This window comes from Pseudorca crassidens, chromosome 5 (assembly GCF_039906515.1).
Source record: "Pseudorca crassidens isolate mPseCra1 chromosome 5, mPseCra1.hap1, whole genome shotgun sequence".
NCBI lineage: Eukaryota > Metazoa > Chordata > Mammalia > Artiodactyla > Delphinidae > Pseudorca > Pseudorca crassidens.
The window spans coordinates 89906163-89934016 of record NC_090300.1 but is presented as its reverse complement, the minus strand read 5'-3'; the positions used below and the strand labels follow the sequence as shown (position 1 = coordinate 89934016).

The 27854-nt window shown below is 38.6% G+C and overlaps 2 protein-coding genes across 8 annotated transcripts in view; both read right to left on the bottom strand.

The window, feature by feature from the left end:
- The window catches only part of CFAP44 (cilia and flagella associated protein 44), a 136415-nt gene extending 119888 nt beyond the window's left edge, over window positions 1-16527 (bottom strand). The window contains exons 1-4 of one of the 2 annotated variants that reach the window (XM_067738887.1): window positions 16486-16527; window positions 12058-12159; window positions 2975-3130; window positions 2320-2479 (exon numbers count right to left, since the gene is read on the bottom strand). In XM_067738887.1, the coding sequence (XP_067594988.1) occupies window positions 2320-2479; window positions 2975-3130; window positions 12058-12154 (413 nt within the window). In that variant the 5' untranslated portion in view covers window positions 12155-12159; window positions 16486-16527. Of the gene's footprint in view, window positions 1-2319; window positions 2480-2974; window positions 3131-12057; window positions 12474-16485 lie in introns of those variants that run through there. The other variant, XM_067738886.1, reaches the window with a different exon arrangement.
- Window positions 16528-20308: 3781 nt separating this feature from the next.
- Window positions 20309-27854, bottom strand: part of SPICE1 (spindle and centriole associated protein 1) — a 63220-nt gene continuing 55674 nt past the window's right edge. For 5 of the 6 annotated variants that reach the window (XM_067738874.1, XM_067738875.1, XM_067738876.1 and 2 more), the window contains 4 exons: window positions 26597-26780; window positions 24089-24191; window positions 23222-23309; window positions 20309-21757 (listed from right to left, as the gene is read on the bottom strand). In XM_067738874.1, coding sequence (XP_067594975.1) covers window positions 21704-21757; window positions 23222-23309; window positions 24089-24191; window positions 26597-26780 — 429 coding nt within the window. In that variant the 3' untranslated portion in view covers window positions 20309-21703. Of the gene's footprint in view, window positions 21758-23221; window positions 23310-24088; window positions 24192-24269; window positions 24449-26596; window positions 26781-27854 lie in introns of those variants that run through there. The other variant, XR_010943733.1, reaches the window with a different exon arrangement.

Sequence of the window (27854 nt, the reverse complement as noted above, 5' to 3'; positions counted from 1 at the left end):
TCCCTTTTCCCAGGTGCCAGTGTAATACTCTAAAGGGCTAGAAGAATGTCTAACTATGAGGGTAGAAGCGGGCTACCATCCCTTCACTAACTTGGATGACAGCAGGGAATCGGAGACATGATCATTTATCTAATATTATCATCTGTAATTTCAGGGGGAAGCTCCCTCTTACTTGCTGCTGTTTTGATTGAAGGCCCTTTCAAATGCAGAAATGGGTTAGATTGTAGCTTGCCAAACACTTTCCCTCTAAATCAATCACAACCTGCTTGAGGGCAGAGACTGCTTCTCATTCATCTGTTTCCTGGAATGCCTACCACAGAGTCTTGAGCCTATTCGGTTGAATAAATGAATGAATGAATAACTAGAGTCTGATCTTTCCCTTTAAACCCCAGAGGACAAGGCAGTCCCTAAGCAGGGCTCTGAAAATGTTAAAATGTATTCTGACGTACCTTCATCTCCCTTCTGTTTTATCTCATCCTCCCTTTTGGCACCTATTCTTAACTTCCTATCAGAGGCCCAGGGCCTTCGCTGTTTGTCCATGTCCATCTAGAACCTCCACTTAAAAGTGGTATTTAAACACTGTCTTAAGTGCTGTTTAGTGTCTTCTACAAATTATGCTGTGGTTTAGGTGATATTTTATAAATTATACTTTCTTGATTGATTTAGAAGACACACATGTTAAAACTGAAGTAGATGAAGAATTAAAAGGGTATATGGGGATACATGAGAGCAGACTTCTTACAGCTTCTCACAAGAAATAGAGATTATATTTTTTCATCTCTAGAGAGTAGGACTAAGTCTAACGCAGGACAGTCCAGAAAGGCAGATTGTAATTCAAGGCCTGGAGGAGCTCTCTAATAATGTAAGCTATTCAAAAATGGGATAAGCTGCTTTGTGATTGCCCTGGTTTTGAAAGTGTTCAAGTCCATAGCTTATACAGCCACTCCTCCAGCATGAGTAGAAAGGATTCATGCACTGAGCCAAACGTCAAGATCGCTCTGACTCCCTTATTTACAGGCTAGGCATATCTCTCTAATACAGAGATCCTTGTATTCAGAAGCACCAAATCCCCAGTGTTGAGAGCTGGGAGAAGGCAGCACAATCAAAATTACCCGAGAAGCTTTTTCAGAGTACATATATACCCAAGCCCCTCTCCACGTGGAAATAATGCAGTAGGTCCAGGAAGCTATCAGAGCACGTGCATTTCAGGAAAAGCTTCTAGGTGACTAATAAACCACTTCATTTGAAAAAAATCGACTAGAAGGCCAACAGCATAACTTTTATCAGTAACCTGTCCAAAGGCCACAAAGGAAAAAAAAAGGCCCTCAAGAGAGAAAACTCCAGGTTACGAATTTCAGGGTGAATTAGTTTTAGTTACACCTGGGATCGAAATAAAGTTAGAAGATATAATAACAATAACATGTTCTATTTTTACATAAAAAGCAAAACTGGGTCAGGAAGTACACTGCCCTTCCCCTCTCAGCACCCCTTTTATAAGGGGCCAGTCAGTGTCTGGGCCATGCGGTCATAACCACTGCCCTTCTGAGGGTAGGCATGCTAAATTGCTAACCAAGGGCCTTAATGGAAATTGTCTCCTAACTAGCACCTCACAAACCTAACATCATAAAGTGATGGCAAACCCTAAATCCCCTTGTTAATCATCCCACTTTTACTTTTCTTCACAGACTTTTATTCTTCTATTAAAATGGGTTATATTGTGCCCACTTCCTCAGGGCTGTCTTCTCTGTAACTCATCTGGTAAATAATGCGAAAGCAGTAATGCCTGACAATGGCCATGTCAGCGTTTCAAGCAGGGAGATCAATGATTTTAACTTAACAGGCATTGAGAAAGGGGTGCCAATCTGGTAGAGATAAATGGGGATAAGAGGCCTCCTGGTCTCCTTCACATCACATCTCCTGAAAGGACAGCCAGAAAAGCATTATATCTCTTTATGGTTATTTGGCATCTAACAAAAGCTAACAAAAGCTTAGTTTAAATTAAGATCAAGCATTTCTATCTTAAGCTTCTTAGAATTACCTAAAATAGGGGTTGGCAAACTGTTTTTGCAAAGGGCCAGGTAGTAAATATTTTAGGCTTTGTGAGCCAGATGATTTCTGTTGTAATTACTTAAATCTGCCCTTGTAGTGTGATGGCAGTCATAGACTTCATGTAAATGAATGAGCATTGCTGTGTTCCAATAAAATTTTATTTAGGGAAAAAGGCCAGAGGCCAGATTTGGTCCATGGGCTGCAGTTTGCCAACCCCTGACCTAAAAAGCTGAAATTCCAAGATTATACATATGTAACTGGAGTGGATACACAAGTGTAAGAAGATCCAGCGGTATGTCTGAATCCGGAGTCACAAAAGGCATCGAAGCCAGCTCCATATAATCATAGAAGAAGCTTTCTGATATTTTCTTCTTAACTTCCTCCTCTGCCTCTTCTGCATCTGGGACAGGAGTTTCCATGTACTGAGAGTCTAAAAAATTAAAAATATTTTAACTAAGAAGAGTGTCTGGTCAATCCTAAAATCATATTTCATGAAGACAGGAGGAATGTACGTAGCCCATAATACTCTAGCAGTAACTACTACTTCTGGCCTGGACATAGGATGCCACCCACAAGTGAGCATGGAAGAAGAGGCAACACGCCTGTGTGCATTGGGGTGAACGCCTAGCCTTGCATGGTTCCGGCAGTCTCAAAGAACAGCGCACGGTCAGTTCTAAGGGAGAGTTAGTCTCACTAATGTGGGATAGATCACTCCTTAGACAATCCCACTCCCCAGAAAAACCCAGTATGAGAGTATGTGATACTCAGAATACACAACTCCAGAGCTGCTAAAGCACCCTATCAGGATATGTTTGATGCCCTTTCTTTTATCACCTCCACACTTCCTGCAACCATTTCTTTTATGGATTTACAACTGTTCAGTTAAAACAGTGACAAGTACTAATAGAAAACCAGTAATACTTACTTCCAATGCTTTCCACATAATCATCTTGAGATGAACTTGAACTTCCTTCCAAATGTTCCACATAGGATTCATCATCCCCTAAATATGATTCTTCCCCTTCAGTAAATGTTTCGCCTGTGGTATCTTCAACAGATTTGTAATCCTCTTTCATAGCGGCTATACAAAATAATTTGTTTTAATAATTTCTAAATTTGAATTAAATAATTTCTAAATTTGAATTAAACATTGTCTTAAACATTAAATAATTTCTAAATTTGAATTAAACATTTCTTATTTCCAAAGTACCTAATACTTCCAATTCGTTTGTGCTCTAAACTGAATGAATTTTAAACTCAAAAATTGCTACAAAAATCATTTTATTTGGTCACTCTTGCAGCTTTACAAAAATTTTTTAAAGCTTTTCCTGTGAGTAAATCTCCATTTTCACTTCATTTGCAGTCTATTTCCTACCACTGCACACTTACAAGAAAGTAAAGGATAAAGAAAAAAAGATTGGCTAGTATGTTGCTATCATTTTTTCAATTCAATTTCACTTGAACAACACGTTATTTATAAGGACCTTTTATGTCAAAGATAACGCATATTCAAGAATAAACTCCTCTGGGTATGACTATGTCTGAATGATATCCTAGGAATACATCAGACTATTTGCTTCAGGACAAGCTAAAAGAGAAAAAGAATTGGAATGGGAGTAGAATAGATCTAGGTATAAGCCAACATTCAGATCAAGTCCAAACATGGCTATGGTTCACATATACCATGTCCAGCAGGTGAAAGGGCTGGATGAACTTTCAGAATAGTAAGGCAGAAATGGTAAGTATGTCAGAAACAGAGTAGAACCACCTAGTCGGTCTATCTGAGATGAGGCTAAAAGAAGAGGAACAAGGCCCAAGACTAACTTGAATGAGGTGAGAAAGCTGGGCCAATCCAATTAGCAGAATAAGAGGACAGGGTTCTGTAGGATTCATGCATTTGGATGGAAAGAAAATAATCCTGGACACCTAAATGGGGCCCACTTCTTGAACTCCCCTAGGGGAGAGCCCTGGGTAAATACTCTCCAGTAATACCATTTAACAGATTTCTTAGCTCTTTCTTGTGACTGTTGCAATCAAACACTATATCCCCATCTCAAGATTGGGATATTATCTGCTGGCCTGCCTCTCTCTGGGAACAGAGTTCAAGCTGCCATTAGATGAGTTCAGGCTGCCAGCTAGGATGAGGGAATCACTGATAAAGGAATCAGAAGTGAATACGAATGAAGGGGAGTAAATCATTTTTCTAAAAATGAATATTCTGAGCCTGGTTGAAGGGTTGTGCCACTGAAAGGAAAAGTGGAGTTTGGAAAAAAACGAATTTAACAGGAAGTAGACACATTTAATCAGACTGGCAAAGCAGCAGATCTTAGCAACTTGTTGACGACAAAGATTTCTATACTTTTTATAATCCCAAGATAGACAGATGGAAGGATTATGGTTTGATGTACAAATCAGCATTTGTCTTTCTATTCTTGGAAATAATCTAAAATCAACATTGAAAATGAAAGCCAAAATTACAAATGTCATTTTTTGTAGAACTAGAAGCTGCTAAAACCTCAAATCAGAAATGGATGGCAGGGCTGGCTGGTGGAAGGGCTGGCAAAATTAGTGGACACTGAACAAGGATGCGTGCAGGAGGAAGCAAAGGGAGGTAACCAAGGCGAGGAGACACCATAGCCACAGATCTCAAAAAGAGCCAGATGAAAGTTTGTTTTATGACCAAGGAATTTTACAAATTAATTAATTAATTATTTTGGCTGCACCAGGTCTTAATTGTGGCAATCTTAATTAAGATCTTCGTTGCGGCATGTTTAGCTGCAGCATGCGGGATCTTCAGTTGCGGCATGTGGGCTCTTAGTTGCAACACGGAGACTCAGTTGTGGCACGCGGACTTCTTAGTTTTGGCGTGCATGTGAGATCTAGTTCCCCAACCAGGGATCAAACCCAGGCCCCCTGCATTGGGAGCACCCACTGGACCACCAAGGAAGTCCCTGACCCAGGATTTTATAGGTGAGTTTCCTCCGCTTTTTCTTCTCTCTAGCCAATAGAAATATGAAGCTGTGGTGCCTCTCCTCACCAGCTGCCACAGAGGCAGGCTGCCTCCTGCAAATACAGCTTGCCTCTCTGGTCCTTGTTTACCTCCACCTCCTTTGTGAGATTGGGAACACAATGAGGAAGTCTGCAAATGATGTGACTGTGCACATAGAACATCCATAAGGACTCCCTATAATTATTACAATTTTTAAAAGAGTTTTGCATCGTTACTACATATAAAAACAACATACAAAAATTAATAATTGGGACTTCCATTTTGGCCATGATGAAGTAAACATGATGGAGTACCAGACTGTTCTCCTACTACAATTTTGGAATTATTTAGTTTTCCCTTTAATTCTATTTTTCTTCATGTATTGTGATGCTCTGTTATTAGATGCATACATATTTATGATAGTTATGTCTTCCTAATGTATTGCTCCTTTTATCATCATGAAATGTACTTCTTTATCACAGATAGTACTCTTTGTCTTGAAATCTATTTTATCTGATATTAATATAGTCACTCCAGCCTTCAAATGCTTACTGTACGCCTACTATATCTTTTTCCATCAATTTACTTTTAACCTATTTGTATCATAATACTTAACGTGTGTCTCATATATCATATAGTAGGTTCTTGCTTTTATTATCCATTCTGATAATCTGTACCTTTTTACAAGACTTATTAGTCCATTAATATTTAATATAATTATTGGTATAGTTGGATTTTGATCTAACATTTAATTATTTATTTTCTGTTTGTGCACTTCCCACTCTTCCATTTTCCCTCTATTTCTTCTTTCCTATTTTTTGTTAGACCATTTATTGTTATTCTTCTAGATTATTTATTCTTTAAAATTCCATTTTAATTTCTGTTAGCTTTTTAACTACTTTTCTTTGTTTGCTTTTTAAATAATTGCTTCAGAGATTATAATATTTATCCTTTACTTCTCACGGTCTACTTAGTTAATATTATAGTAATACACATCTTTCATCAACTGATGGAACAACCAGTCAAAAACTCCATAAGATATGATGATCTGAAAAACACTATCAAACATCCCTGCCTGATATATAAAAAACACTACACCTACACATTCAAAGGCACATGGGCCATTTACCAAGAGAGATCACTTGCTGAAACATAAGACAAGTTTTAATAGCTTTTAAAAGATTGAAATAATACAAAATATGCATATTCTCTGATTACAACAGTAGTAAATTAAATTACAGAAGACATTTGGCAATTAAAAAACACACTTAAAAATAATGTATGGGTCAAGGAGAAATTAATAAAGAAATTATAAAACATTTCAAAGTAAATGATAATTAAAATATAACACCAAAATGTGTGGGATACAGCTAAGGCAATGCTTAGAGGGAAATTTATAGCTTTTAGTACATATATAAGAAAACTCAAAAATCAATGACCTAACATTCCGCCTCAAGAAACTAGAAAAAGAAAAGCAAAAAACCCCAAAACTCAGAGTAAGTAGAAGAAAGGAAATAAAAATAATAAAAATAAAATAATAAAAAAAATAATTAATAGAATTAGTGTAAATAATAAAAATGAAAGCAAGACTCAATGAAATAAAAAGGCAACAAAACAACAGAAAAATTATCAAAGCCAAAACCTTATTCTTTGAAAAGATTGACAAAATGGATGCACTCCTAGCTAGGCCAATCAAGAAATAAAAGAGAGACAATACAAATCTTCAGTATCAGGAATTAAAATAGATCCTACAGAGTTATGTCAACAAATTTTACAATTTAGAAGAAATGTATAACTTCTATGAAAGATACAAAGTTACAAAACTTAATAAAGAAGAAAGAGACAACCCTCTATTTATTAAGGGAATTGACTTCACAGTTAAAAATTTTTCCACTAAGAAAATTACAGGCCCAGATACTTCATTGGTGAGTTCCAGCAAACATTTAAGGAAGAAATAATACTAATTCTACACAAAATATTTCTGAAAATAGAAGAGACCAAAATACTTCCCAGTTTATTATATGAAGTCAGCAATAATTTAGTCCTTTGATAAGATTCAGAAACCAATGTCTTGGTAACTAAAGTCCTTCACCCTTGTGAAAAATGCTGCATGGTCTGGCTGGTACATTTGGTCTAAATCTCTTAATAGGACTCTGTTACAGCAGAAACTCCTTGTTGGGTAAGGGGAAGAGTCTACCTTAATCTCCGTACTTAGGTAGAAAACCAGGAAATTGATTCACTCTGCATGAGAATTCCAAAGGGTAAGATGTTGCTTAGATATTTTAGAAAGACTGAGAACAAGGTAAGGGCTCCAGGAAAAAAAATTCAGCTATCAGGTATGTAGCTGAACCAGGACAGAGACCTCTTCTCACAGCACCAAGGTAGAAGGTTTCAGAGTGTCAGCAGACTATTTCACGTTATCATTTGAGATCCTAAAACCCATGATTTATGAACTAATTTATGAGCTGAGGACAGGGCCAGGCCAGATTTGATAAGACCTGCCCTTAAGAAGGTCTGACATTAAAAAGGGAGATTCAGGCAGTGCTGAACAAAGGGACATTATCATTAAATCCATCCATCCAGAGCGGGAGAGGAGCAGAGGGTGCTGGTCCCACCCACTCGGTCCCTGGAAGCCTGCTGGGCTCCCACATGGTGTCCCCTGCCCTCTGAGACTACAGGCGGGAGGCAGGCCTGGGCTCCTCTGTTCCGTTGAGTCTAAGCCCCAACCCCCCACACCTCCCAGGGCCTTTTCCAGCCCTGTGGGTCCTAAGCATAGGCCCTGCCCACTGCCCAAACCCTACCCCTGCTTAAGCTCTGCCCTCCACAGCCAAGGCCTTTTCCACCTTTTTTTTTTTTTTTCTCCTCCTCTTTCTTATTATTGTGGTTCTTTTTTACTTTCTGGTTGTTGGTTCATCTATATTTTTATTTTTATATTCTTTCTAACATATCTGTTAGTTTCCTAGTCTAATTTTATTTTTTACTTGTTATTGTTCTCCATTTTTTTTTGCTGCCCCACACGCAGCTTGTGGGATCTTGGTTCACAAGCCAGGGTTAGGGCTGAAGTTCCTGCAGTGGGAGCTCCGAATCTGAACCACTGGACTAACAGAGAACCTCAGACACCACAGGGAATACTCATCAGAGTGAGGTTTCCCAGAGGTCCTCATCTTGGCACCAAGACCCAGCTCTAAGCAACAGCTTATAAGCTCCAGTGTTGGAAGCCTAAGGCCAAACAACCAGTAAGGCAGGAACAGAATCCCACTCATTAAAAAAAAAAAAAAAAAAAAATGAGATGGCAAAAAACATGTCACAGATGAAGGAGCAAGGTAAAATCCTGTAAGACCAAATAAATGAAGTGGAAAAAGGCAACCTACCTGAGAAAGAATTCAGAGTAATGACAGTAAAGATGATCCAGAGTCTCAGAAATAGAATGGAGGCATGGATTGAGAAAATACAAGAAATGTTTAACAAAGATCTAGAAGAACTAAAGAACAAACAAACAGAGATGAACAACACAATAACTGAAATGAAAAATACACTAGAAGGAATCAATAACAGAATAACTGGGGCAGAAGAATGAATAAGTGAGCTGGAAGACAGAATGGTGGAAATAACTGCCAAGGAGCAGAATAAAGATAAAAGAATGAAAAGAAAATCTCAGAGACCTCTGGGACAACACTAAATGCACCAACATTCAAATTACAGGGGTCCCAGAAGAAGAAGAGAAAAAGATAGGGTGTGAGAAAATATTTGAAGAGATTATAGTGGAAAACTTCCCTAACATAGAAAAGGAAATAGTCACCCAAGTTCAGGAAGCACAGAGAGTCCTATACAGGGTTAACCCTAGGAGAAACACACTAAGACACACATCAATCAAACTAACAAAAATTAAATTCAGAGAAAAAATATTAAAAGCAGCAAGGGAAAAACAAAAAATAACATACAAAGGAATCCCCACAAGGTTATCAGCTGATTTTTCAGCAGAAACTCTGCAGGCCAGAAGGGAGAGGCAGGATATACTTAAAGTGATGAAAGAGAAAAACCTACAACGAAGATTACTCTACCCAGCAAGGATCTCATTCAGATTCGACAGAGAAATCAAAAGCTTTTCAGAAAAGCAAAAGCTAAGAGAATTCAGCACCAACAAACCAGCTTTACAGCAAATGCTAAAGAAACTTCTCTAGGTGGGAAACACAAGAGAAGAAAAAGACCCACAAAAACGAACCCAAAACAATTAAGAAAATGGTAATACGAAAATACATATCGATAATAACCTTGAATGTAAATGGATTAAATGTCCTAACCAAAAGACACAGACTGGTCGAATGGATACAAAAACAAGACCCATATATATGCTGTCTACAAGAGACCCACTTCAGACCTAGAGACACATACAGACTGAAAGTGAAGGGATGGAAAAAGATGTTCCATGCAAATCAAAAGAAAGCTGGAGTAGCAATACTCGTATCAGATAAAACAGACTTTAAAATAAAGACTAACAGAGACCTTATCTCTGTTACAAGAGATAAGGAAGGACACTACATAATGATCAAGGGATCAATCCAAGAAAAAGATATAACAATTAGAAATGTTTATGCATCCAACATAGGAGCACCTCAATACATAAGGCAAATGATAATAACCATGAAAGGGGAAATTGACGGTAACATAATAATAGTAGGGGACTTTAACACCCCACTTACACCAATGGACAGATCATCCAAACAGAAAAGAAATAAGGAAACAGAAGCTTTAAATGACACAATAGACCAGATAGATTTAACTGATATTTATAGAACATTCCACCCAAAAGTGGCAGAATACACTTTCTTCTTAAGTGCACACAGAACATTCTCCAGGATAGATCACATCTTAGGTCACAAATCAAGCCTCGGAAAATTTAAGAAAATTGAAATCATATCAAGCATCTTTTCTGACTACAACGCTATGAGACTGGAAATCAGATACAGGAAAAAACTGAAAAAAACCACAAATACATGGAGGCTAAATAGTGTGCTACTAGATAAGCAAGAGATCACTGAAGAAATCAAAGAAGAAATAAAAAAAAATACATAAAAACAAATAACAAAAACATGACGACCCAAAACCTATGGGGCACAGCAAAAGCAGTTCTAAAAGGGAAGTTTACAGCAATTCAATCTCACCTCAGGAAACAAGAAAAATCTCAAATAAACAATCTAACCCTACTCCTAAAGCAGCTAGAGGAAGAAGAATAAAGAAACCCCAAAGTCAGTAGAAGGAGAGAAGTCATAAAAATCAGAGCAGAAATAAATGAAATAGAAATGAAGAAAACAATAGCAAAGATCAATAAAACTGAAAGCTGGTTCTTTGAGAAGATAAACAAAATTGATATACCCTTAGCCAGACTCATCAAGAAAAAAAGGGAGAGGACACAAATCAATAAAATTAGAAATGAAAAAGGAGAAATCACAACTGACACCACAGAAATACAAAGGATTATAAGAGACTACTGCAAACAACTATATGCCAATAAAATGGACAACCATGAAAAAATGGACAAATTCTTGGAAAGGTACAATTTTCCAAGACTGAACCAGGAAAAACTAGAAAATATAAACAGACCTATCACAAGGAATGAAATTGAAACTGTAATTAAAAATCTTCCAACAAACAAAAGTTCAGGACCCGATGGCTTTACAGGTGAATTCTATCAAACATTTAGAGAAGGAGAAAATGGACTTGAGGACATGGGGAGGGGGAGGGGGAAGCTGGGGCAAAGTGAGAGTAGCAGTGACATATATACACTACCAAATGTAAAACAGATAGCTAGTGGGAAGCAGCAGCATAGCACAGGGAGATCAACTTGGGGCTTTGTGAGGACCTAGAGGGGTGGGATAGGGAGGGTGGGAGGGAGAGATGCAAGAGGGAGGGGATATGGGGATATATGTATGCATATGGCTGATTCACTTTGTTGTACAACAGAAACCAACACAGTATTGTGAAGCAATTATACTCCAATAAAGACCTATAAAACAAAATTTGAAAAAAAAAAGAAAAAACTAAATCATCCAGGAAAATACTGCAAAGCACTAGAAACTAAAAAGTAGACAATCCTGTGTCAGAAACATAGGGAGTGGAAAAAAGTGGAAACGGAAAAACAAACGAGAAGCAAACTAAAGTGTTTCAGGAGAGTGATATAATAATATTTTTTGGAAAGATAATTCTAATGGTGGTATGGACAGGAAGACTTAAGCAGAAATCCTTGTTGTAAGAGTCCAAGCAGGAGGAGATAGACCTCTAAAATAAAATACGATACGGAGAAATCATGGATTTACCAGACAGGCCTCAGATAAATTGAAAGAATTTAATGTACATTTTGTAAATGAATTGATTTCCCCAGGACCTGCTCTCCTCTAGGTGAATAGTAAAAATTAGATTCTGAAACTATATTTAGGATTAGAACTAAAAATGTCAATATTCCACTAAGCCACCTAACACCACAATGCCCAGACAGAAAGAGCCAGTCATCTTTTAAAAATCCTATTACAAAATTCTTCACTTTCGGTTCTATCTGCAATTTATGATATCCTTCCACATATGTTATCCAATTTAATCCTCAAACAGCTCACAACGATCATTTTACGGGTGAGAAAATTGAGGCTCAGAAAGGTGAAATAATTTATCCAAGATCAAGCATCTCTAAGTGGAAGACCCAGGACTCAAAACTTAAGTCCAGCTCTCTTTCCACTGCACTGTATTAGAGAAGCTCATTAAAGACCTTGTAGACCCTACAGGAAGGAGCCAGACCAGATGTGAAGATGGGTCATCATCAACATAGAGATGATAGTAACTTCTGTGTTCCAGGACTAGAGATAAAATGATTAAAACACAGAATCTACTCTTAAAGAACTCAGAGTTTAGTAAGGGAATTAAACAAGTCAACCTTTCTGTCGTATAAACTTAGATATGCACTCTTTAAAAATTATTTTACTCAAATTTAATAATCAAGACCCTAAGTGTATATTATAATCTTTACTCACGTTCTGATGCAGATCTAGAAGAATGAGACTGCCTTCCATCACTCTTTGATCTCTCTGATTTCCCCCCATCAGTATCCTGATCATCTGGTTCCTTCATTTTCTCTGTAAGCACAAAATTGAGACAGAGACAGGGATAGAGCTGTAAAATAGAAATCATTAACAGATTATTTTCCCCCTAAACAAATCCCAGGACCACCAAACACCATGTGTGTTGACAATCTGTGTGTTTGCAAGGTATCAGAAATGACTTCACCAGCTGGAGAGCACAGCCATCATCAGAGACCTCCGTAGAATGGCAAAACATAGTCAGATATTCCCTTCCTCCAGGCAAACTCGTCACCATGGTGCCCTCTGGTTTTCTAGACGTCCACAGTGAAACACCACCCAAGCCTATCTTTCCTCTAAATGCTCCACATTAAAATTAACCCTTTGCCATCCTTCCTTTGGTTCATCCTCTCCTCTTCCCCCTCCCATCATCAAAGTCCCCTGGTGGTACTAATCAATTTCAATTTTTAAATATTTGTTGAGGATAACTTCTATGTATCAAATCTTACGTTAGGCACTAGATTGTAGTACTGAACTAGAAAGATACGATCCCTAACTCAGTGGAGCTTTTTTAGAAATATAGGTATTAAACAGGTAATTAAAATATAATGAGTGCTACAAAAGAATAGGGTGCTGCGGGCACATACAGCAAGAAGATTAGACTATGTCTGGGGTTAAGGAAGAGGCATTTGGGACACAGGTCATGAGTAGACGCTGACCAGGCATAAAATGGGAAAGATTATTGGCAGAGGGAGCTTCTAAGAGAGGCTTGTGTCTGTGAAGGCCTGAGAGCAGTCTATTGGCTAGAGCAGGAGAGTGAAATGGACATTGATGAGGAAGCGGGTAGCAGATCATCAAATTGTCTCTAAGCTTTGCTAAGGAGTTTAGAACTTATTTTTATGGTAATTGAAAGCCATTGAAGGTTTTTAAGGAGGGGAGTGACACGAGAGGTTTTCTCTGTCCTCTCTCTCTATGGCAGCTCTTGTAGATGAGAACATCTACTATGTCTTCTTTCTAAGTCTTCATTTCTCTGCACTAAACATCCCGTGTTTCTTCAACATTCTTCCATGGCACAGCTGGCAGGTAGAGTAGTAGTTCTATTTGGATGAGATCTGTGGTTAGATTCAGGTTTGAATCCCAGTTTTGCCACAGAACTAGCTAATTACTTTACATCAATTCCTCAATTGTAAAATGGGAGTGAAGAAAAAACTATGGATAAGGCTGCTATGCGAATTAATTGAACTAGTGCATTATTAAACCTTCCCGGTCTCTCAAGAAAGACTACTATGCCCAAAGCAGCCAGGATCTACACTACACGATCAGTGCATGAGAGTGCAGGATGACACCTACCCACCTTCATCTGGACATTAGGGTTTATACCATCTGTTTCCTTGCACTGACATCATGATACCCTCTCTTGATTTTTGTGTTTGTTTTTATTTTTTTAGAATTAAAGGTTTGAGAAGTTGTATTGTAACCTGATGAGGCTTTGATGTCAGAGAGACTTGTTTGGCCAAGAAAAAAGGTTTACTTGGCCAAGGGCCAAGCCCCTAGCATCCCTTAACCTGTCAGTCCTTTTATATGTACAATGGGGAAGATAAGGTTGTCTGGCAGAGTTATTGTAAGTATTAAATGAGATTTTTATACCCACAGTTCTCAACTCTGGCTGTCCTTTAGAATCACTCGGAAAACTTTTTACAATGCACCATTCTCGGGGTCTCATTCCCTATATAATTCTTTTGTGGAGCCAAAGAATAAGAACCAGAGTTAAGGACCATGGGTTTATATCAAACTCTTCGTAGGTATTGGAAAATGGTAGTTTTACTATAATTACTACACATTCTCTTTAATACAGCTAGGGCTCAATAAATATGATCACAGAATCTTGAGAGTTGAAAGAGGGTTAATTTGGTCCAATCCTCCCACCCAATATAAATCACACATCTACAACTCAAGCCCAGGCTAAGAATATTGGCTAGAATCACACTGACTGGGCTCAAAGCCCGGCTCTTCCTCTTACTATTATAGTTGTGAAGTATTAAACAAGTATTTAACCTCTCTGTGCCTTCTCATCTGTAAAGTGCAGTACCTACTTCACAAGGTGGTTCTGAGATCTCAATGAGTTAATACAGTAAAGCTTTCAAAGAACAGTGCCTTGCACTCAGTAGGTAAAATAGTTGAAGGGATGAATGTTTTAATTCCTGAATAAAGGAACAAATGAAAGAACACACCAAGAGACAGTCAGCTTTAATTTAAACATTTCAGGTAAGAGGGTGAGCACATTCTGTTAATGTTCTCAGCTCTAGTTCTTAGGAAGTTCATTTTATATTATATGAAATCTTCCTCCCCGCAGCTTGGATCTATTTGGCCCTATTCTTCTGGGGACACACAGAATAAGTTTTCCTGTTTACTATAGCCGTTCAAATAATTAGCCAGTTAACTTTCCTACCCAGATCCTCTCTTTTCCCAAATAAAGCATCCCAATTCTTTCAACTATTTCTCACTAACATGTTTTCAACTCCTTTCAGCATCTGGATAGCTCAAAAACTTAATTCCCAATCCATCATATATCCCTCCCAATTTTGTATGTCCTTTGAAGGATCTGGACACTTTCCAGAAGATATGAATCATCACTTTATCCGTTGGGGACATTATATTCTTTCAAGGCAGCCTAATATTACATTATCTGGGGGCCAGGGTCTGGGGGGTGGGCAGGCTCCTCATATACTGACTCGTAATAATCCATTTGTAACCAACTTGAATGACTAAACCTTATTTCTGTATACCTAACCATGTCCTATCTTATACAACTGAACTAGCTAGGTTTGGAAGTCTATTTGCAGAACTACCTTAAATCTATTTTCATTAGACTCAGGCTTATTGGTCCAGCCTATGGTTAATTCTGTTAACCAACTCATTAGGTAGACTGTGAAGTTTTGAGTCAACCCTGAGGAAGTGTAAAGAAAAAAGAAAATTATAGTACACAGTGTTGCAGAGTGTGTTTTGCTAGAAGGAGGTTGGCTGGAAGCCGGACAGAGGGCTCCCCAAGATGACATTACTCAAGATTCATTCCTTAGATTCCAGGGTCCGTCCCCACTCTCACAAACTCAAACACTCCATCTCAGCCGTGTGCCAGAGCTGGTCACGTTGAGATTCATAGAGATTCCTGTATAAAAACAGACACTCAGTTTTTACTTCACAGTGTGAAATACAACTGTGAAGAGAATAACAGCGCGTGTGTTTTTTTAATGTTTACCATGTGTCGAGCACAGTTCTGAGGATTCTACACATATTGTTTCATATATTTCTCAAAACTCTATGAGTTAGGTGCATTTTACAGATGAGATAGCAGAGCAGTTACTATTTGAATCCTTCCCTCTCACCCAACTCATGCAATTGACTTCCAAGTCCTGTTGCCCAGTGTCCAGTTATTAAGCCTTTTGAATTCATCCTCTCCCTTCTAGTCCCACTGTCCCCATCCTAGTTCTGGTCCTCACACTGTCTCACCTCTACCATTACCACAGCCTCATTCTCTCCCTTCTCTGGTCCATTTGTACACTGCCTCTTATATTCCTAAAACACAGCTTTTAATGTGCCACTCTTCTTGTTTAAAATCTTTAATGGCTCCTCATTGCCACAGAACAAGAACTCAGATTCCTTGGTGTGGCACAGAGGTCCTTCATCTTAGGGTCTGTAATTCATCTCTTGTCACCTTCCCCTTTCCCGGATCCTCTTCAGCCCCTCCTCCTTCTCAAAAGTTTTAGTCAGTAACCACCTTGGACAACTCACAATTGGCCGGGCATGCTGAGTACTTGTATGCTACTATATCTACTTGTATGCAACAAGGATTTATTGTGCACCTACTGTGTCTTGCATGTGCTACACACTTACTTGACCTGCATTATCCTATTTAATTGTAACAGGAACCCCATGAAGTAAGCACTACCACCTTCCCTAGTTAGATGAGGAATCTACAGTGCAGAAGGTCAACTTGCCAAGTGTCACACTTAACAGGTCTGGGTGGCTTGCTGACCCCAGAACCCAGGCACTTTCCCACCGACTCCCTGTTCTTGGCTCAGCCCGGTCCAACTCGGACTCCTGCCATCGTCTGTCTTCCTCCCCAGCTGGATCATGAGCTCCTTGCAGGCAGGAACAGCGTCCACGTTGTATCTACAGTGTGTTGCCCCATGCCTGAGTATGCTATCAATTCAAATGTTTGTTGAACTGATCCATAGAAAGGAGAAGGAATGTGTCTCAGCAAAGCCCGGAGAACCCTAGTTCAGCCTAAGACAAGTGCAAATAGGGTCGACTGATCCCTGATTCCCCAACAGATTTTAGGGGGGAGGTTGTGGGAACTGCCAGGCTGCTGGGGTCAAAACTTACCTAAGGCACCAACCTCCGCCGCGCGTTCCCAGTCACGGCGTCTGCCCCGGGTCTCCGTTTACTGCGGTTACCACGGCAACGCCATCCCGCCTCCCGGGTGGGCGGAGACGGGCGGGCCGAGAGGCGCATGCGCCGCCCTAAGGCCGCTTTCTGGGAAATGCCAAGGCGGTTGCAGGGGTACCCTTGATCTCGCTTGCCTTCTGGCCCGGCTATTTCGTGGCCCATGACTCAGGATCAAGGCCAAACAGAAAGCCCGGCATTCTACCAGCTTATTATCCCCGTTGAATTTTTATATCTAGTTTATATTATTATTATCCTAAGGATGATACATTGATGACTTCGAAGCTATGCCCAATAATACAAAATGACTCAAAGGTGCCCTGATCACACGCCGTCATCAGCAAAAATACATCGCGGGGCGATTTTTGTTTTATTTATTTATTTTACTTTATGTTATCTCTGTTGACTTTAAGAGTAAGTATTTTATGTTGTGGGCTCCTTGGTCACAGGACTCCAGGTGCACAAAATATAGGCCTAGCTTGACAGATTTTTTCGGTTTAGCAGTTTGCTCTCCAAACGCTCTGTGGCACAGCCAGCAATCATTGTTAATTATTTTTAAGTACCTAACTAATGTTACTGGTTACAAAACATTGTTTTTAAATGGCTACAGCCTCGCAATAATATGACAAAGAATTTTGTATCCAGAATATGTAAAGAACTCTTATAATTCAATAACAAAAAAACTAACCACCTAGGACTTTGAATACCTCACCACATCAGATGTATGAGCAGTCAATAAACACATGGAAAGATGCATAACAGTAGGCCCCAGGGAGATGCACACCACAGTGCACGCGTTCCATATCTACTGGGATGGGTAAAAATTTTAAAACTGCCAGCACCAAATGTGGAAGGATGTGGAGCAAATGGAACTCTCATATAATGCTGTTGAAAATGTAAAGTAGCACGACCACTTTGGAAAAACGTTTGGCAATTTCTTTAAAAGTTAAACATTTACCAAGCGATTCCATGTCCAAGGTATCTTCCCAAGAGAATAAAAAATTTCCATCCATACAAAGCCTTATGCGTGAATGTTCACAGCAGCCATATTCACAATAGCAAAAAACTGGAAACCACCCAAATGGTCACTGACAGGTGAATGGATAAATATCTGTACAACAGAATACTACTCAGAAGTAAAAAGGAAGAAACGGATACACACAACATGGATGAATCTCAGGATGAGTGAAAGTAGACAGGCACAAGATATTACAGTGTGTGTGATTTCATTTATATAAAATGCAAACAAATCTATGATGACCAAAAGCAGATCAGTGGTTCCCTAGAGCTGCAGTAAAGGGAGAGATGCACTGCAAAGAGACAGGAGGAATCTTCTGGAGATGATAGAAATGGTCTTAATTGTGGTGATAGTTCTGTCTGTATATACAACTGCCAAAGTCCATGAATTGTTCTCTTTAAATGGATGTATGGATGTATTTTGTTGTATACAAATTATTTCTCAATATAGTTGGTAAGAAAAAAATGGCTGTATTATGTTTTGTGTTTATTGGTTTCTGTAATGTTACACAACGATTTTCCAAAAACTCTGTACCATGCATTTATTGGTAATATTGAAATGTTCTCTTTAGTCAAGTCTCAAGGATTAAAAAACAAGACCATTATCGTGGCTGTTAATTATTAAATAGTATATCCAGGGTGTCAAAAAGTCAGAAAACATAGGATAAACTTACTTTTAAACAGTATGTTAGTTATTTTCAAATAATATGCTCAACATGTTCTATTTCAACCTCCAAACATCTTTAAAGTTAAAGCACTGGATCAAGTTATTAATTTGAGAAAAACACAAATTCACTACAGAATGTCTTTAAAAATCCAGAAGTACAGAGGGAATAGTGTATTTATTTCTACACCAAAAAGCTGGCAGTCATTACTGAGTGCTTGTAAGTCAGGTGCTGTTCTTAGCATATTTACACCTATTTACCTCACTTAATTCTCACAACCCTGTAAGAAAGGTATTATCTCTGACTTTCAAATGGGAAAAATGAGATTCATCTGCCCAAGGACACAGCCCAAGGAACACAGATGACATATGAATCCAAGCGTTCTGATGGCAACACTTGCACCCGTAGCCACTATGCTATATTAGTTATTTCTTTTAAGTTAGTAGAAGTCCAATAATTGTTTTTAAAAAGAGCTTCAGGTCCTGGCTTTACTTCTTACAAGCACTCTGACATTGGGTAGCTTATTCGACCTCTAGAGCTCAATTTCCTCATCTGTAAGGGGGGTGGGTGGCATTTAAACACGTCTAACTCATAGGTTGACTGTGAGATTTAAATGCAATAACGGGCTACTGCGGCTTAGCACGGCGCCTGCCACAGGAACGGCTCAATAAAGGACAGCTATTATTACCATTATGGTGCTTCCATATTGTGCACACCATAAGAGGGCAGCGCAGCATAGGCTTTGGAGAAAGACTGCCTATGTTCCCATTCTAGTGCCACCACTCCCTGGTTACGTGACCTTGAGAGAGTGCTTAACTCCTCGGATCTAATTTCCTCATCTGCAAAATAAGGATAACAGTACTTACCTCATGAAGGTGTCATGAAGTCATGTGGCTAGAACAGTGCCCGGCACTTAGCACATACTAAACCATTATTAAATTCTGCTAATCCAAATGATTCTGCTATACAGTGTAGGAGTGATTATATCATAACTGTGGATTTAGCTATCAGTCTAGTTTCTCTCGCAAGCTGCAGTTTGGAGAACTGTCAAGTTTATTAAAGTTTATTAGCACCTGATCAGCAGCTTTCTGGGACATATTGGACAAGACATATGTTAGCAAAAAACTTGCATCTAAAACCAAGAAACACAAGTAATCTGAGTTTGGACCATTAAAAGTAAATACAAATGTAATACATCACAGTCAAATACAGCAGAGTTCACCTGTCTGCAGTGCTATAGATCCATGGTTCCCAAATTTGAGCATGCCCCGAATCACATGAAAGGCTTATTAAAAAAGACACCAGAGTTTCTGATCAATAGGTCTGGGGTAGGGCGCAAGAATTTTCACATCTAACAAGTACCCCAGGTGATAATGATGCTGCTGGCTGGTGTTCACGCTTTGAGACCCACCGATGCAGCTGGCTCTGAAAGCTGATAAAGAGAAGCTAATAAAGGTAGTTTAACTTAATTTAAAACAAATATGCACTAATTTATGACTGGGGATAATAAATGTTTTTATAATGATGTTTCCCAAGCTTGGCTGTTCACTGGAATCATCTCAGGAGGTTTTTAAAATACTAATGTTTGTGTCCCGTCCCCAGGGTTTCTAATTTAATTGGTCTGGAGTGAGAATTGGGCACTGGGAATTTTAGAAGGTCCCCAGATGACTCTAATAACAGCTGAAGTTGAGAAGCACTACTCCAGAAGGCCTAAGAAAGAAAGGCTCCTTCCGCTGTATCTATTATTCTTGGAGTTTTTTCAACCTACCTTTGTATTCTATCAGTAAAAACAAAAACAAACCTTAACAGGATGAATACTTCAATATCAGTCCCAAAGGTTGCCAGTGAGCTAGTGGTAAAAGTTTTTGCATTGGTTCTCAACTCTGGCTGCACATTAAATCACCATGAGCAGCTTTTTAAAATGCCATGCCAAGGCATCTTAGAGGTTGAAAGGAATATAGGGAAAAAAAATAAAGAGCCAACCAGTTGGAGAATATTAAAGAAAATACACGTCAAAAGAACGCATTCACAAAGCAAGCAGATAACTTGACATTTCAGTAAGAGAAGGAATAACACTAAAATGGGTTTATATGCCATACAGGGATAGTATTTATTAAACACCAAGGTTTAAAAAGTGCAATACAGACGGAAGAATCTGCAATAATACAAATGCATACAGATGACTTCACATAAATAAAATCAGTGATACCAAAAGATAATAATTATTTTGCCCCTACAACAATGAAGAGGCCCAAATGAAAGCTGCATAGCACACTTCCTACAACAGTGACTTACAACTGCCCGAGGAGGGAAGGTGTTATCTGAGAGAGTTCCCCAAGGAGTTACAGTGTGCTTTCCCCTCGCCGCTCCCACCTCACTTAGGCTGAGAATTCCTATCATAGAGCCAAGGAGCAGAGACCATTCAAAAACCAAGTTTAAAACAGAAACCAATATGTGAGATCAAACAGGTGCCTTGAAGAAAAATCCACCCTGAATGCATTGTAGATTCAAGGCTGGGAAAATTGATAGCAACGTTTTGTACTCAATTCTGTTTCAAACATTAAATAAACCAATAAATCAATGTTAGTGCATTCAGATATTTAAGCTCAATCATTATTTTTTTGATATACATTACCATTACTGATAACATTTTCACATGTAAAGACTATGTAAGAATTTTATAATATATATAACCACCCTTACCTGCTTAAGCAAATATAAACAAATACTCCCACACTGACTTTTTTTTTTTTTTGCGGTACGCAGGCCCCCTCACTGCTGTGGCCCCTCCCGCCGCGGAGCACAAGCTCCGGATGCGCCGGCCCAGCGGCCATGGCTCATGGGCCCAGCCACCCCGCGGCACGCGGGATCCTCCCGGACCAGGCCACGAACCCGCGCCCCCTGCATCGTCAGGCGGACTCCCAACCACTGCGCCACCAGGGAAGCCCCCACACTTACTTTTGAAAACTATACATTCCCTTGATGGAAAAAGTGATGGACTACAGTGACTTCTCTCAAAAGGGGGTGTAGATTTTTCTGAAAGCCAGACTTTAGTCACACCGAGTCATTTTATTGTAAGTTATATGCAAAAGCAGTTTAGTTCTTCAGAAAAAAATAAAATAGATCAACATTTGAGATACACTGGACCAAAAAAAAAATCTGAATAAAGATGATAAAGATAAAAATATATTACTCCAAAAAATCCTTGAATTTATTAGAATATAAAACTTTAATTTCCCTCTAGTCAAAATTTTATTCACAAGAGGTTATAGGTTGTTTGTTTGTGGGAAATCTATTTGAAAAGGTTAAAAATTAAAATAATTGCTTTATTTCTTTGTTCCATTAGTACTAAGTCATGAGATCTTTGTAAGTTGTATCTGAAAGAAGAACATAAAAACTTAAAAGCAGTAGCAGGGAAAGGGGAGTGGAAGCTCAAGAATATATTACTGAGAACAAACTCTACAACTCGTCCTCACTTATGACACGTGGGTAGCAAGAGCAAACCAGCCTTCTTCATTTTGTTTCTCAATCTGTTGAACAAAGATGCAGAAAGGCTTTAGAAAGTAATCAGGAGCATGAAACCACTCAAGATTTACAATTATTTATACCAAGTACATAGAACCAAAGTTATCTTACACCACTGAATGGTACTAAAAATTATTGCTACTAGCAATTTTTTTGGTACGCGGGCCTCTCACTGTTGTGGCCTCTCCCATTGCGGAGCACAGGCTCCGGACGCGCAGGCTCAGTGGCCATGGCTCACGGGCCCAGCCGCTCCGCGGCACGTGGGATCCTCCCAGACCGGGGCACGAACCCATGTCCCCTGCATCGGCAGGCGGACTCTCAACCACTGCGCCACCAGGGAAGCCTGCTACTAGCAATTTTTATTCTCTATCAGAGACACTCCCAAATATTCCCTGGTCAACAGATCCCCTTATTGATTTGGCAGACCTAATTTTTTTTTAAAAAGAATCAATCCAGTATTTTATACAAATCAGTGTACAACTTTTTAAAATAACAAAAAAAGTTATTTGACCTTGGTAAATTAAATCTGTTACTAAATTCCAGAAATTAAGGGCAAATTATATAAAATAGTTTACGTTAAAGTTTTTTAAGAATATAAGAAACAACAAAGGACAAATCTTCCAGTGCTGGGCAATCAGAATATTCTGAGCTTACCGATTAATTTGGACTATAAATACTCAATGTTTATTGAGGTATTCACTATTTTGTCTAATTACTGAAGCTAGTAATAAGAATAGCAAGGAAGATCCCCCCCACCCCATCAAACAGTTGTTAGCTCACATTTGCAAATGTAATGTTTATGATTTTAAAGATACCCTCACAATTTTCTATGACTAATCAGTCAAAGGAACTATATTTTGCTGTATTACCAGCACAGAAAAACGCCTTTTGCAAAAATTGTGGATATACTGTAAGATGCTTAGTTTCTCTACATTCCTATAGCAAATCAGAACACATAAAAAATACGTAGGACATTTATTTACCCTTTGTGCCATAACCTCTCTACGTGTGGCACATAACCTCTCTGTGGCACACTCAGATACAGCACACTGGGGCAGAGTGACAAGGAAAGTGACTGGCCCCAGGGCTCTGGTTATCCCAAGCCCTATACAGCCACAGCAAAGACTGAGGAAACCAGTATCTCAGTAAGCCCACAGCCCATTCAAGGCACCCCTGCGTGTCTTGCCACACTATTTGGAACGCTCTGCCTGAAACAATAATGTCCGATCTTTGTTGAAATCTTATTGAATTTTACCTTATTCCTTAGTTACCCTAGAAAACAAAAGACGTGTATGCTTATTTGTTTTTCCTAATGAAGGTGAATTAGTATTTCTTTTCTTCTGAGAATTTTATATTATCTTTAAGATAACAGGAATAATAATTAAGCATGAAAACTACAAAATCAGCCACCTCCCACCTTTGCCCTCCCAACCTCTAGACACATTTCACAATTACATTTTATCACATACCTCTGCTCTTGGATTAACAGGTGTCAAGTGCCCACTTCCTGAGGTGGCATTTAATGGAGAACAAGAATTACTAGTAGCCCCTGGAGATCTATTTATGAGAAATAAAAGAGAGTGAGAGAGTAATCTATTATTATTCACCTTTAAAAATTATATAAGACACAATTCTCAATACTGAGAAGAGCTTGAAAGGAATGGCTGACTTAAGTCCAAATGAGGTAAATTATTTGCAACATATTTTCACCAACCTCTTTTTTTTTTAATTAATAGATTTTCTTTTTTAGAGTATGTTTAGGTTTACAGAAAGACTGAATGGAATGTACCATTCAGTACATTAGAGGACCACACAGATAAGTTTTTAACATTAAAAGAGGAAGAATGGATGTGCAGGGATGGGGAGGAAGGTCAAGGTCATGGAAGAGTAATGAGACGTGGAGCAGTGCAGTACTAGCATGTAGAGTGGACACAGACAGCCAGGTACATCCTTGGTGTCACCATTTACCAACTACGTGACCCATGGAGGCAAATTGCCCAATTAGCTCTATGAGCTTTGGTTTCACTTACTGTAAAGGAGGAAAATACTATTGGTCAATTTACCCTGTCATATATTACCTCCTAATTTTGTAACCCATAAAACGCTCTACATATGTGCTATTATCCTATTTTTGTCTTCAATAGCCAACCCAATGCTTTTCTACTTAATTAAGGATTGTTCCTCACTCTTCTTCTTTTTTCCCCCCAAATTCTCCTCCCCAATTACTTGATTTTCTCTACATGAGTGAATCTGTCTGAAACTAAGTCAGACATTATGCACTACCTTTTTTCACAAAGAGAATAAAACACAAACCACGTTCTTGATTTTAACCCTACCTTCTTGAATTTAGCCCACTGGTAGGAGAGACAATACTGCATTTTGAGCTTTCTGGGGCTTCCGCTACTGGAATAGATACCTCGATCGTCCTCTTTCCTCCTTCTATAATATAAAAATAAACATTAGTTTATTACCTTTCAATAAAATGAAAATTAAAATTTAACTTGATTTCTGTCTTACTGCAAATTATAAAGTTGAGGGTTCTTTCTATATTTTTATCATCATGGACCACAAATACACTTCAAGGATTTTTTAAAAAACGAACTGTGGGACAAGAAACTTTAGTTCTTAGTGTCAATTCAGGAGCATGCCAGTTCCTAGAGAGCCAGAATCTTCAGACAAGTGGTATCATGTCAGATCTGCAAGTGAAAAACAGAAATTAAGAGCTAGCCCTAAAGAACAGGAGATCTTGGTGAGAGCGACTTATCTAAAGCTTTCCGAAAAAAAAAAAAATGAAAAAGAAAGAACATTTCTGGATTATACAGTAAAACTTTAAATCTTCTAAATCTATTACATTATTACTGTTACTGAAGACATTAAATTTGGAGGGGAAAGTTGGCTGAAGAGCTCATATGGCCAAAGGCAAGTATAATTATGTACATTTTCAATATTTCAGAAGTAGATAATCAGTCAACAAATATTTACTAAGTATGTACTCATGAAAGGCTCAGGCAGTGCTCCTAAGAATCATGCTTAAAACCAGTAATTTCTGGACTTTAAGGGGTAATGAAGCTCTATTCAATTTTATAACATATTCCTTGGTTGCCCTAGAAAACAAAAGAGGTTCTGCATGACATATGATTTATTTTTATCTTTATCATTATAGCCCACAGAGGTTCCTGTGAAACCAATAATTTTACTTAAGAAAAGAATACCTTAGACAAATAAGCACTGGAATGGAAAGAACACGGTTGCAAATCTACCAGTTTGCTTTAGAATTTCAGACAAATCACTCAACCTCTTTGTGTCTTGGTTTACTTATTTATCAAATAGTTGTATCAGCTTTGTCTACTCTGAAGGTATGTTGAAAACTAAATGAGCCAACAGAAATGAAAGTATTAACCGCAAAGAACTACTGAAATAGATGTCTCATTTTATCACAAAATTATTCTTACGAGTGATCTGCGTTATTTTTTCTTCATTGCACTTAGCACTAACTGACATTGTCTCATGTATTTATTTGCTTATTTGTATTGCCTGCTCCCCCCAGCTTGAATCCCGGAGTAGTCAAGCTGGGCAGGGGCTTGTCCTGTTCGATGCAGTATCCCCAGTGCCCAGAACATGGTGACACATCGTTGGTATTCACATATATTGAGTGATTTCACTTATTTATTCTAGTCACAAGTTGCCTCTAGACTTTCTGACTATGAAGAACGGTAGATAAAGCTGTAATGTGAAGGAGCCTAGAATAAACAAAGAGGAAGGACCTTAGGGAAATGCGTTATCTATCACTTTCCAGTAACTTCCAGATCACTCTGTTTTCCTGTTTTCTTTTTTTTTAAATATTCATTTATTTATTTAGTTGGCTGCACCAGGTCTTAGCTGCGGCACTCGCGATTTCTAGTTGTGGAACGCGTGAGGAATCTAGTTCCCTGACCAGAGATTGAACCCGGGCCCCCGGCATTGGGAACGTGGAGTCTTAACCACTGGACCACCAGGGAAGTGCCTCAAATCACTCTGTTTTCTGGGTCTGTAATTCAAAAAGGAAATAACTTCTGAGAGAAAGAGTCTTATTGGTAGATCCTTCATAGGTAACCTACTTCAACCAGCCACAGGACATAGGAATCTCTCTAAAACAATAATGCTTGAACACCTCAGGGGGCACACCACTTACTGATACAGAGCTTTGTCTATTCCTGACAATTAGAACCTTCTCTTACACCGGGCCCAAATTAGTCTCTCTAGAACCTTCATGCAGCTCTACCCCTTGAGGGACTTAATAATTCAATTTTTGGCTAAAGAGCAACTTGAGGTCTACTTCCTTTCATCAGTACCTTTTTGAATGTGATCACTATGACAACTAATTTTTCAGTTACTTTCTATTGTTTAGAATCGCCTGTAGCTTCCCACATTCCTAAATGTAACAATTAAATAGGAAGTTTAACTTACAAGTGAAAATGTTTTAATGGTTTTAACAGAATAATAACTTGTAATTTGTTGCTGATGAAAGTCTAAATTATTTTGATGCTTATGTTTATAAACAGCTGCAGCATACGCCATGAACGAATCATATACAGAAACAGATCCCATTTACATGTAGGGCAACTTAGGAACTCAGACACCAAAGATTAACTGCAGGCACCATGGGATAGCTTTCTAGAAGCTAGAGAGGAGACCAGCCTTCTAGTCCCATTTCTGTCACTTAGGTCTGTTTCTTTCTACATAAAATTGAAGACACTGAAATATATGCGCTCTGAGATTTCTTTTAGCTAAATATATACTTGCAAAATCAAGAAAATGAAAAATTTCATGTGTCTAGGCTTTTAAATCATGAATTTGTGACTAACCAGTCCATGCTCCGAGAGGTGACCGAATAGGTGATACTGGTGGAGAGGAAGGATTCAAACTAACAAGTTTCTGCTGCTCTATTAATTGCAAGAGTTTTCCACGAGCCTCCATACTCTGTCGATTCAATTCTGCAATCCGTTCCTCCATGCTACTTGGTGTTAGAGGTTGTACTGCTGGAAAAGACTTAAAAAAAGGACACAGACTCCATATTAAAAATAATACAAACAATTATGACCTTCTGTAAAAACGAACTCTTCCACTAAGAGCCAGCAAATTAGTATTCATAGCCTTTGCTACATGTGAACTTGAATACTGGGCAAATAGTAATAGAATTTACAAATCTCTTAATTGAAAAATAAAGGCTAAAGTAAAGGGATACTAATCCTTCTAATATCAGTGCCACATAAGCCCTCTAGTCCCTCTGTCCATGGAGAGTGTCTGTGGGACAAAGCAAAGCCTTCCTGCATCTCTTAGCGTTTGTTGAGCTTCACAAAGATCACACGAGCAAAGATACTACTCCGAGTGACTGACTTCTAACATCCCTATTAAAGGCAGGTCTGGAGTTTGAATCACAATATACAAAAGAGGACCTGCGATAGTTGAAACAGATGCTTCTATAATTATCATCTTCATACACGCACTATGAGCTATTTGGCAAAGATTTCTAGGAATCTTATCACTCCTTCTGACCATGTGTCACCCTACCCAGGCCACTTTTGGCCTAATATACCTGATTCGAGAAGGCTGGTGACTGGAAAGGAATGTGAGAGGTAGAGTAAAAAGGAGCCACCCAAGGAATATAATGTAAGTTTGATTTGAAAATTCCTGGAAGGAATGTCACTCTTAAGTACTTCATTTAGTAAATATGTCCCTTTGGGGAAAAACAATTCCTACTAGAAGTCACTAATTTGTAGCTTATGCCCGCTAGTTAAAAAAGAGATAAGCAAAACAGCATGAATTAAAACTCATGTTGTAATTCTGATTATAATGAAAAGGGTGGTGAGGGCAATAGTACTGGATCGTCCTCTCCAGCCCAACTGTTGTACTAATCGGAAAAGGGGGCAAGCTCCATTTTTAATTCTGTGGGTTTTTTTAAACCATGTTTAAAAAACATGTTTCAAATAAACTTCAAAACTCTGCATACACAGAAACGTCTCTGTTGACTAAAACTGAGGCAGCTTGTACTTACATACAACTGTAACGATCACTCCTAATCTCCGTCTCGGCTTCTTCTGCCAGTCCCTTCTGACTGCTATT